Below are 12,500 nucleotides of genomic sequence, written 5' to 3' on the forward strand. Positions count from 1 at the left end.
ACTGAGTCTGTACATAGTCAAAGCTTTCCTTAAGTTTGGGTCACAGTGGTCAGGTATTCTGCCGCTGTGTACTCTCTGTTTAGGGCCAAATAGCATTCTAGTTTGCTCAGTATTTTTGTTCATTCTTTCTAATATGTCAACTAATTATCTTTTTGTTTTCTGATGATTTGGTTGGGTCTAATTGTGTTGCTGTCCTGGGGCTCTGTGGGGTCTGTTTGTGTTTGTGAACTGAGCCCCAGGACCAGCTTGCTTAGGGGACTCTTCTCCAGGTTCATCTCTCTGTAGGTGATGGCTTTGTTATGGAATGTTTGGGAATCGCTTCCTTTTAGGTGGTTGTAGAATTTAATGTCTCATTTCTGGATTTTGATCATTAATTCTGCTCTGCGTGCATTATTTGGTGTTTTACGTAGATTTTACAAGGATTTTCCCAAGGTTGCTGTTGACGCATATCCTACGGTAGTTATTGGGATCAAATTTGTCTCCACTTTTGTGGATCGGGGTGATCAGTCCTTGGTTCCAAATATTGGGGAAGATGGCAGAGCTGAGGATGATGTTAAAGAGTTTTAGTATAGCCAATTGGAATTTGTTGTCTGTATAGTTGATCATTTCATTGAGGATACCATCAACACCACAGGCCTTTTTGGGTTGGAGGGTTTTATTTTGTCCTGTAGTTCATTCAATGTAATTGGAGAATCCAGTGGGTTCTGGTAGTCTTAGTTATATAGTAAAACAGATTGGAGAAGTGGTTTATCCGTTTTGGATAGATAACTCTTCATGTTGTTGTTTGTTAAGTGTTTTCCAATATTCCCAGAAGTGGTTAGAGTCTACGGATTCTTCAGTTACATTGAGCTGATTTCTGACGTGCTGTTCCTTCTTTTTCCCTAGTGTATTTATGTATTGTTTTAGTGATTCACCATAGTGAAGACTCAGGTTTTCTGGGTCTCTATGTTTTTGGTTGGACAGGTTTCTCAATTTCTTTCTTATGTTGTTTGCTTGACATTTTTAGATTCAGTAGGGAAGCTGAGAGGTCAAATATACTGTTAAGATTTTCTACTGCCAAGTTTACACCTTCACTATTACAGTGAAACGTTTTGTCCAGGAAGTTGTCTAAAAGGGATTGAATTTGTTGTTCCATAATTGTTTTTGGTAGGTTTCCACACTACATTCCTTCCATCTATAGCATTTCTTAATGTTACTCAGTTCCTTTGGCTTTGATGCCTCATTATTGAGTATTGCTCTGTTCAAGTAGACTGTGATTTTGCTGTGGTCTGATTGGGGTGTCAGTGGGCTGACTGTGAACGCTCTGAGAGACTCTGGGTTGAGGTCAGTGATAAAGTAGTCTACAGTACCACTGCCAAGAGATGAGCTGTAGGTGTACCTACCATAGTAGTCCCCTCGACGCCTACCATTGACTATGTACAGACCGAGCGTGCGACAGAGCTGCAGGAGTTGTGACCCGTTTTTGTTGGTTATGTTGTCATAGTTGTGTCTGGGGGGGCTGTCACCTCCAGGTAGGTGTTTTTCCTCTCTCTCTCTCTCTCTCTCTCTCTCTCTCTCTCTCTCTCTCTCTCTCTCTCTCTCTCTCTCTCTCTCTCTCTCTCTCTCTCTCTGTGTGTCTTTCTGTCTGTCTCTCCCTCTGTTTGAGTTGCACGGTTACTACGGTGATTCTTGCTTCTGCTTTTGAAAACTCATAATAATACCCATAATGCTGTGGTTCCCTTCACTCCCTTGATTGCACTAAGTAGCCATCTGTTCAAATATGAATTGACTCAAATATCAATGTGTAACGGCAGGTACTGCTCCACCCACCCAGGGGGGCCCCAGAGGGTGCCCCTCGAGGCCGCTGACGGGACTCTGAAATCGGGTTGGTCTCGTCGAGAGGTCCTGGAGGACTACTACGAGCGCTGGGTGCGTCTGTCTCCTCACGTCCTGGGGCACAGCAAGGCCCACGTGGCCAAACTGGTCGGGGAGCTGGTCAGAGCCGGACGTGCCACTGGAGGTATCCCAGAGTCCTCTCTGGCGTTCCGGGGAGACTTCCTGCAGGTGAGTTTCGGAAGATAACATTTTCTCTTTTTGTTGTTAAATTATTAATTAGTTAACATAGTTGATGGTCTACGTAAACAAACTTCTCGGGAATTGGGGTGTAATTTGGGACTCACATAATCCTTGTTTGTCTGGTCTGGTTGCAGGTGGGCAGTTCATACGAGGAGCACAAAGTGGGCGCTCCAGATTACTATGACATCCTGGTACCTCTGAAGATACCCCGAGAACTGAGACTGGAGCCACGAGTATACAGGGGGGAGAGGAGGGGGGAGGAGAAGAAGAACGAGAGAGGAGAGGAGAAGGGAGAGGAGAAGGGGGAGGGCAAGAGGGATGTGAGGGAGCAGAGGGGGGAGGTTAAAGAGAACGGGAGAAAGTCGGCGAAGGGGGAGGGCAAGGAGGATGTGAGGGAGCAGAGGGGGGAGGTTAAAGAGAACGGGAGAAAGTCGGCGAAGGGGGAGGGCAAGGAGGATGTGAGGGAGCAGAGGGGGGAGGTTAAAGAGAACGGGAGAAAGTCAGGGAAGGGGGAGGGCAAGGAGGATGTGAGGGAGCAGAGGGTGGAGGTTAAAGAGAACGGGAGAAAGTCAGGGAAGGGGGAGGGCAAGGAGGATGTGAGGGAGCAGAGGGGGGAGGTTAAAGAGAACGGGAGAAAGTCGGCGAAGGGGGAGGGCAAGGAGGATGTGAGGGAGCAGAGGGTGGAGGTTAAAGAGAACGGGAGAAAGTCGGCGAAGGGGGAGGGCAAGGAGGATGTGAGGGAGCAGAGGGGGGAGGTTAAAGAGAACGGGAGAAAGTCGGCGAAGGGGGAGGGCAAGGAGGATGTGAGGGAGCAGAGGGGGGAGGTTAAAGAGAACGGGAGAAAGTCGGCGAAGGGGGAGGGCAAGGAGGATGTGAGGGAGCAGAGGGGGGAGGTTAAAGAGAACGGGAGAAAGTCGGGGAAGGGGGAGGGCAAGGAGGATGTGAGGGAGCAGAGGGGGGAGGTTAAAAAGAACGGGAGAAAGTCAGGAAGGGGATGGCAAGGAGGATGTGAGGGAGCAGAGGGGGGAGGTTAAAGAGAACGGGAGAAAGTCAGGGAAGGGGGATGGCAAGGAGGATGTGAGGGAGCAGAGGGGGGAGGTTAAAGAGAACGGGAGAAAGTCAGGGAAGGGGGAGGGCAAGGAGGATGTGAGGGAGCAGAGGGGGGAGGTTAAAGAGAACGGGAGAAAGTCGGGGAAGGGGGAGGGCAAGGGGGATGTGAGGGAGCAGAGGGGGGAGGTTAAAGAGAACGGGAGAAAGTCAGGGAAGGGGGAGGGCAAGGAGGATGTGAGGGAGCAGAGGGGGGAGGTTAAAGAAAATGGGAGAAAGTCGGGGAAGGGGGACAGGATGAGGGTAAGAAGCAATAAAGTGAAGGATGTCCAGAAGGACGACAGCAAGGTGGAGGAGCAGACAGAGGTCAGAGAAGAAGGGAAGGAAGACTTGAAGGACGAGGTGAAGGAAGAGATGAAAGGGGAAAGCTCAGAGGACGGTGGGCGGAGCGGCGTGCCACGGTGCAGTCTAGAGACTCCTCGTCGTGGCGACTGGCTACGAAAACACCGCAACTTCACTGACACGTTTTTACGAATGCACCCTTCTCGGGGGTCGCCCGAAAGGTCATCGAGGTCACTGTCAGGGGTCACGGCAGTGTCAGGAGGAGGGGGCGGAGTCTATCGCCTGACCCCGGACTCCGTCCTCCGTTGGTTCTACCCGGCGGTCCAGCGTTGCCTAGCAACCGTGCGCTACCCTTTCGAGCAGCGCTGTACGCTGAGTCTGGCACTGGCTGACGACCGTGTGCAGCTCTGCCTCACACCACGTTCCGACTACGTCTGCTGTCACATCTCCATGGCAATACGGCTCCTCCCCGCCATCCCCCTCGGAGACGGGGTCTACCTGGTTCCCATGGAAACGATGGCCTCAGTGGCGATGTCAAATACAGGTGTGTTCAGGTGATCAGGTGTAAATATATGACATAATTTACAAATTCAATAAAGTATATTACACTTTCTTAGCTTCTCTCCTTTCTTTGTTCATTAATTCATTATTCATTCATTATTTAATTCACTAAATCATTAATTCCCTATCTCCTTCTTTCCTTCCCTACTTCCTTCCTTTCTTCTTTCTTTCCGTCCGTCCGTCCGTCCATCCATCCATCCATCCATCCATCCATCCATCCATTCATCCATCCATCCATCCATCCATCCATCCATCCATCCATCCGTTCTCTCCTTTCATTCCAGACCAGCACCAGAACCAGCAGAGCGAGGAGAGGGACCTGTGGACTTTGTTCTTCCCCCGCCAGGAGCAGCGTCTGCTGGGCTGGCTCCGTGGCCGCTCCCCACAGCCCTCCTGCCACCTCAAGGTGCTCCAGCTGACCAAGGCCCTGCGTGACCTGGGTGGCCAGGCACTGGACAGCCACCGGGGGGCGCTCTGGAGGTCAGTCCTCTCCTCCTACACACTAAAGACGGCCTGGCTGCGTCTGCTACTCAGCTCTCCTGCAGAGGTAGGTTACAACATACCTTTAATAGATACTACAGGTTACAACATACCTTTAATAGGTACTACAGGTTACACCATACCTTTAATAGGTACTACAGGTTACACCATATCTTTAATAGGTACTACAGGTTACACCATACCTTTAATAGGTACTACAGGTTACACCATACCTTTAATAGGTACTACAGGTTACACCATATCTTTAATAGGTACTACAGGTTACACCATACCTTTAATAGGTACTACAGGTTACAACATACCTTTAATAGGTACTACAGGTTACAACATACCTTTAATAGTTACTACAGGTTACAACATACCTTTAATAGGTACTACAGGTTACAACATACCTTTAATAGATACTACAGGTTACAACATACCTTTAATAGGTATTGTAGAGGTAGGTTACAGCATACCTTTAGTAGGTACTACAGGTTACAACATACCTTTAATAGGTATTGTAGAGGTAGGTTACAGAATACCTTTAATAGGTACTACAGGTTACAACATACCTTTAATAGGTATTGTAGAGGTAGGTTACAGAATACCTTTAATAGGTACTACAGGTTACAACATACCTTTAATAGGTACTACAGGTTACAACATACCTTTAATAGGTATTGTAGAGGTAGGTTACAACATACCTTTAATAGGTACTACAGGTTACACCATACCTTTTAATAGGTACTACAGGTTACACCATACCTTTAATAGGTACTACAGGTTACAACATACTTTTAATAGGTACTGTAGAGGTAGGAAACAACATACCTTTAATAGGTACTACAGGTTACAACATACCTTTAATAGGTACTACAGGTTACACCATACCTTTAATAGGTACTACAGGTTACACCATACCTTTAATAGGTACTACAGGTTACAACATACCTTTAATAGATACTACAGGTTACAACATACCTTGAATAGATACTACAGGTTACAACATACCTTTAATAGGTACTACAGGTTACACCACACCTTTAATAGGTACTACAGGTTACACCATACCTTTAATAGGTACTACAGGTTACACCATACCTTTAATAGGTACTACAGGTTACACCATACCTTTAATAGGTATTGTAGAGGTAGGTTACACCATACCTTTAATAGGTACTACAGGTTACACCATACCTTTAATAGGTACTACAGGTTACACCATACCTTTAATAGGTACTGCAGGTTACAACATACCTTTAATAGGTATTGTAGAGGTAGGTTACAGCATACCTTTAGTAGGTACTACAGGTTACAACATACCTTTAATAGGTATTGTAGAGGTAGGTTACAGAATACCTTTAATAGGTACTACAGGTTACAACATACCTTTAATAGGTATTGTAGAGGTAGGTTACAGAATACCTTTAATAGGTACTACAGGTTACAACATACCTTTAATAGGTACTACAGGTTACAACATACCTTTAATAGGTATTGTAGAGGTAGGTTACAACATACCTTTAATAGGTACTACAGGTTACACCATACCTTTTAATAGGTACTACAGGTTACACCATACCTTTAATAGGTACTACAGGTTACACCATACCTTTAATAGGTACTACAGGTTACACCATACCTTTAATAGGTACTACAGGTTACAACATACCTTTAATAGATACTACAGGTTACACCATACCTTTAATAGGTACTGTAGAGGTAGGAAACAACATACCTTTAATAGGTACTACAGGTTACAACATACTTTTAATAGGTACTGTAGAGGTAGGAAACAACATACCGTTAATAGGTACTACAGGTTACAACATACCTTTAATAGGTACTACAGGTTACACCATACCTTTAATAGGTACTACAGGTTACACCATACCTTTAATAGGTACTACAGGTTACAACATACTTTTAATAGGTACTGTAGAGGTAGGAAACAACATACCTTTAATAGGTACTACAGGTTACACCATACCTTTAATAGGTACTACAGGTTACAACATACCTTTAATAGGTACTACAGGTTACAACATACATTTAATAGATACTACAGGTTACACCATACCTTTAATAGGTACTACAGGTTACAACATACCTTTAATAGGTACTACAGGTTACAACATACCTTTAATAGTTACTACAGGTTACAACATACCTTTAATAGGTACTACAGGTTACACCATACCTTTAATAGGTACTACAGGTTACAACAAACCTTTAATAGATACTACAGGTTACAACATACCTTTAATAGGTATTGTAGAGGTAGGTTACAGCATACCTTTAATAGGTACTACAGGTTACAACATACCTTTAATAGATACTACAGGTTACAACATACCTTTAATAGGTACTACAGGTTACAACATACCTTTAATAGGTACTACAGGTTACAACATACCTTTAATAGGTATTGTAGAGGTAGGTTACAGCATACCTTTAATAGGTACTACAGGTTACAACATACCTTTAATAGGTACTACAGGTTACAACATACCTTTAATAGGTATTGTAGAGGTAGGTTACAACATACCTTTAATAGGTACTACAGGTTACACCATACCTTTAATAGGTACTACAGGTTACACCATACCTTTAATAGGTACTACAGGTTACAACATACCCTTAATAGATACTACAGGTTACAACATACCTTTAATAGGTACTACAGGTTACAACATACCTTTAATAGTTACTACAGGTTACAACATACCTTTAATAGGTACTACAGGTTACAATATACCTTTAATACTTACTACAGGTTACACCATACCTTTAATAGGTACTACAGGTTACACCATACCTTTAATAGGTACTACAGGTTACACCATACCTTTAATAGGTACTACAGGTTACAACATACCTTTAATAGGTACTACAGGTTACAACATACCTTTAATAGTTACTACAGGTTACAACATACCTTTAATAGGTACTACAGGTTACAACATACCTTTAATAGGTACTACAGGTTACACCATACCTTTAATAGGTACTACAGGTTACAACATAACTTTAATAGGTATTGTAGAGGTAGGTTACAGCATACCTTTAATAGTTACTACAGGTTACAACATACCTTTAATAGATACTACAGGTTACAACAGACCTTTAATAGGTATTGTAGAGGTAGGTTACAACATACCTTTAATAGGTACTACAGGTTACACCATACCTTTAATAGGTACTACAGGTTACACCATACCTTTAATAGATACTACAGGTTACACCATACATTTAATAGATACTTGTAGTTGTCTTCTCTTACAGCTTTATTTACTATTTATTTTTGTTGAATACTTTTTAAATAGATGCTCCACTGTTAGAGAGTAGAGCTTGCTAGGAAGTATTTCATTGTACTGTGTACACTACGCAGTATGTATTCTGCATATGACCAGAGATGGGCAGTATTCCTTATTTTAATTACTCCTGAGTACTTTGTAATTATTTTTTCACTGGCATGAACTACAATCCAATGTATTTTGTAACAAGATACTTTAGAGAGCTGTAATTTGTATTTTTAAAATACAAAATACTTTTCTATACCATTTTTTATATTACCATTTTATGTCCCCCTTTCATCCTGCATTGGTATCAGAAGTCTGATGGCACTATGGTGTGATAAGAGCTAAATTACCAAAATATAAATGTGAAAATTAAGACTCGCAAAACATGCTGGGTATTATTCTAATGAGCTCCGTCCTGAAACAAGGCCAATTATAATAACCAGTCTGCTTTTAATTTTTACATTTACATTTTGGTCGTTTAGCAGATACTCTTATCCAGAGTGACCTTTTTAAAATTAATTAATTTAACCTTTTATTTAACTAGGCAAGTCAGTTAAGAACAAATTCTTATTTACAATGACGGCCTACCCCGGCCAAACACTAATGACGCTGGGCCAATTGTGCGCCGCTCTATGAGACTCCCAATCACGGCCGGTAATGATACAGCCTGGAATGGAACCAGGGTGTCTGTAGTGAAGCCTTTAGCACTGAGATGCAGTGCCTTAGGCCGCTGCACCACTCGGGAGCAGTCAGCGCATTAAACTAAGGAGGATAAAAGACGTATCACAGTCAAATCAAGCCAGGTATCTCTGTAGTCATTACTGACAATGCTGTTTTGTTAAGGGGCTACTTGCAAATGTATTTTTGTCTTTTAATATACACAATACATGCATTTGAATTAAATACAATACTTTGCAAACATATTTTTGTAATTTATTTTGATACGTTAATCTTTACGGTATTTTGCTATTGGAATTTGTAATTATAATTTGTAATTGTAATTTGTCATTTTTGCCCATCCCTTCACATGACAATAAACTTTGATTTGATTGGAGGCCTGTTATCCGTCCTGATTTATTGTCCTCTATAGGCTGATCTGCTCTATCATATGTACACGTATGTTTGGAATCATTTGTAAATAGGTTACTAAGGTTTTTGCATCTTACTGACCGTCTACTTGTCTTTCTTTTTTAGGCCTGGGAGGATCGCCATCTGGTGGCCAGGATGGAGGATCTGGTCTGCAGCCTGAGGGAGAGCCTCCAGAACCGGGCTCTGGATCACCTCTTCCTGGGGAGTGACAGCAGCTCCATCTTACCTGACTCTGTGGCTCTACCTAAGTTGGTCAAGGAGGCGGTGAGAGCTCCAGTGGGGGGTCCAGTGGAGGGTTCGGGGGGATGTTTGGGGGGTTTGGCAGGGAACCTCTGGGCAGGTGTGGACCCAGCCTCATTGGACCTAGTGTCTGGCCGGTTGGCGTATGCCTGGAGCCATCTCCACCGGCTGATCAGGTTGGGCCGACCCCAGAGGAGTAGCTTGGGGCTGGGCAGGGCAGGCAACATAAACTGTCAGCATCTGCAACCTGGAGAATAACCAACTTATCTTTTCTGGAAACGAAGAAAAGGATTACAGGTGAAAACAGAGGTTAACAAAAAAGTAACAGCTAATATCCTCCAACAACAGGCCTAGTCAAACAGAGAGATACATAGACCGACGGGATGGATGAAACATCAGACTACTTGCACATCCAAAGGTTGTACAGGAGCTACTGGTCTAGAATAAAATGAAAGCCTATAACAGTGATGGGACGTTCTCTGAGTCATCCCTCTTAACCAGTCATGAATGGAAATCATAGGGAATGTGTGAATTTGTAATTTATGAATTTGTAATTTATGAATTTGTAATGGATACATGTGCAATTTTTCCCTGGTACCTAATGAATCAGGTTTCATTCAAAACCAGAGTGATTGTATGTCTGCTTCTGCTTGTGTTCCTATTGGCACCCTATTCCGTATTTAGTGCACTACTTTCCCATAGGACTCTGGTCCAAAGTAGTGCACTAGGCAATACGGTGCCTTTTGGGATGCACTTCTGTGTTCTGTCCTGTATGTATTATCAGACATTGTAACGGCAGGGTACCCTACCAGTTCAGGGACAGAGAGTGTAACAGCAGGGTACCCTACCAGTTCAGGGACAGACAGTGTAACAGCAGGGTACCCTACCAGTTCAGGGACAGACAGTGTAACAGCAGGGTAGCCTACCAGTTCAGGGACAGACAGTGTAACAGCAGGGTACCCTCCCAGTTCAGGGACAGACAGTGTGATGCAGGGTACCCTACCAGTTCAGGGACAGACAGTGTAACAGCAGGGTACACTACCAGTTCAGGGACAGACAGTGTAACAGCAGGGTACCCTACCAGTTCAGGGACAGACAGTGTAACAGCAGGGTACACTACCAGTTCAGGGACAGACAGTGTAACAGCAGGGTACCCTCCCAGTTCAGGGACAGACAGTGTAACAGCAGGGTACACTACCAGTTCAGGGACAGACAGTGTAACAGCAGGGTACCCTACCAGTTCGGGGACAGACAGTGTAACGGCAGGGTACACTACCAGTTCAGGGACAGACAGTGTAACAGCAGGGTACACTACCAGTTCGGGGACAGACAGTGTAACGGCAGGGTACACTACCAGTTCAGGGACAGACAGTGTGATCCAGGGTACACTACCAGTTCAGGGACAGACAGTGTAACAGCAGGGTACACTACCAGTTCAGGGACAGACAGTGTAACAGCAGGGTACACTACCAGTTCAGGGACAGACAGTGTAACAGCAGGGTACACTACCAGTTCAGGGACAGACAGTGTAACAGCAGGGTACCCTACCAGTTCAGGGACAGACAGTGTAACAGCAGGGTACCCTACCAGTTCAGGGACAGACAGTGTAACAGCAGGGTACACTACCAGTTCAAGGACAGACAGTGTAACAGCAGGGTACCCTACCAGTTCAGGGACAGACAGTGTAACAGCAGGGTACACTACCAGTTCAGGGACAGACAGTGTAACAGCAGGGTACACTACCAGTTCAGGGACAGACAGTGTAACAGCAGGGTACACTACCAGTTCAGGGACAGACAGTGTGATCCAGGGTACACTACCAGTTCAGGGACAGACAGTATGATCCAGGGTACACTACCAGTTCAGGGACAGACAGTGTAACAGCAGGGTACACTACCAGTTCAAGGACAGACAGTGTAACAGCAGGGTACCCTACCAGTTCAGGGACAGACAGTGTAACAGCAGGGTACACTACCAGTTCAGGGACAGACAGTGTAACAGCAGGGTACACTACCAGTTCAGGGACAGACAGTGTAACAGCAGGGTACACTACCAGTTCAGGGACAGACAGTGTGATCCAGGGTACACTACCAGTTCAGGGACAGACAGTGTGATCCAGGGTACACTACCAGTTCAGGGACAGACAGTGTAACAGCAGGGTACACTACCAGTTCAGGGACAGACAGTGTAACAGCAGGGTACACTACCAGTTCAGGGACAGACAGTGTAACAGCAGGGTACCCTACCAGTTCAGGGACAGACAGTGTAACAGCAGGGTACCCTACCAGTTCAGGGACAGACAGTGTAACAGCAGGGTACACTACCAGTTCAGGGACAGACAGTGTAACAGCAGGGTACACTACCAGTTCAGGGACAGACAGTGTAACAGCAGGGTACACTACCAGTTCAAGGACAGACAGTGTAACAGCAGGGTACCCTACCAGTTCAGGGACAGACAGTGTAACAGCAGGGTACACTACCAGTTCAGGGACAGACAGTGTAACAGCAGGGTACACTACCAGTTCAGGGACAGACAGTGTAACAGCAGGGTACACTACCAGTTCAGGGACAGACAGTGTGATCCAGGGTACACTACCAGTTCAGGGACAGACAGTGTGATCCAGGGTACACTACCAGTTCAGGGACAGACAGTGTAACAGCAGGGTACACTACCAGTTCAGGGACAGACAGTGTAACAGCAGGGTACACTACCAGTTCAGGGACAGACAGTGTAACAGCAGGGTACCCTACCAGTTCAGGGACAGACAGTGTAACAGCAGGGTACCCTACCAGTTCAGGGACAGACAGTGTAACAGCAGGGTACACTACCAGTTCAGGGACAGACAGTGTAACAGCAGGGTACACTACCAGTTCAGGGACAGACAGTGTAACAGCAGGGTACACTACCAGTTCAGGGACAGACAGTGTAACAGCAGGGTACACTACCAGTTCAGGGACAGACAGTGTAACAGCAGGGTACCCTACCAGTTCAGGGACAGACAGTGTAACAGCAGGGTACCCTACCAGTTCAGGGACAGACAGTGTAACAGCAGGGTACACTACCAGTTCAAGGACAGACAGTGTAACAGCAGGGTACCCTACCAGTTCAGGGACTGACAGTGTAACAGCAGGGTACACTACCAGTTCAGGGACAGACAGTGTAACAGCAGGGTACACTACCAGTTCAGGGACAGACAGTGTAACAGCAGGGTACACTACCAGTTCAGGGACAGACAGTGTGATCCAGGGTACACTACCAGTTCAGGGACAGACAGTGTGATCCAGGGTACACTACCAGTTCAGGGACAGACAGTGTAACAGCAGGGTACACTACCAGTTCAAGGACAGACAGTGTAACAGCAGGGTACCCTACCAGTTCAG

At 45.1% G+C, this 12,500-nt stretch overlaps 1 protein-coding gene across 1 annotated transcript; it reads left to right on the forward strand.

The window, feature by feature from the left end:
- The first annotated feature begins 3,358 nt into the window (after positions 1-3,358).
- LOC115181486 (inositol 1,4,5-trisphosphate receptor-interacting protein-like 2) lies at positions 3,359-10,285 on the forward strand. Its single transcript, XM_029743369.1, has 3 exons — positions 3,359-3,988; positions 4,290-4,552; positions 8,985-10,285. Exons 1-3 carry the CDS (start codon positions 3,400-3,402, stop codon positions 9,375-9,377), a joined length of 1,245 nt encoding a protein of 414 aa, XP_029599229.1. The 5' UTR covers positions 3,359-3,399; the 3' UTR covers positions 9,378-10,285.
- The last annotated feature ends 2,215 nt before the right edge of the window (positions 10,286-12,500 follow it).

Source organism: Salmo trutta, unplaced genomic scaffold (genome assembly GCF_901001165.1).
Source record: "Salmo trutta unplaced genomic scaffold, fSalTru1.1, whole genome shotgun sequence".
NCBI lineage: Eukaryota > Metazoa > Chordata > Actinopteri > Salmoniformes > Salmonidae > Salmo > Salmo trutta.

Excerpts from the sequence above, each read along its gene's own strand:
- LOC115181486 (XM_029743369.1), top strand. The coding sequence starts at position 3,400 with ATGAGGGTAAGAAGCAATAAAGTGAAGGATGTCCAGAAGGACGACAGC. Across the intron at positions 3,989-4,289 it reads AGTGGCGATGTCAAATACAG|ACCAGCACCAGAACCAGCAG; the intron begins GTGTGTTCAGGT and ends CTTTCATTCCAG. Across the intron at positions 4,553-8,984 it reads TACTCAGCTCTCCTGCAGAG|GCCTGGGAGGATCGCCATCT; the intron begins GTAGGTTACAAC and ends TTTCTTTTTTAG.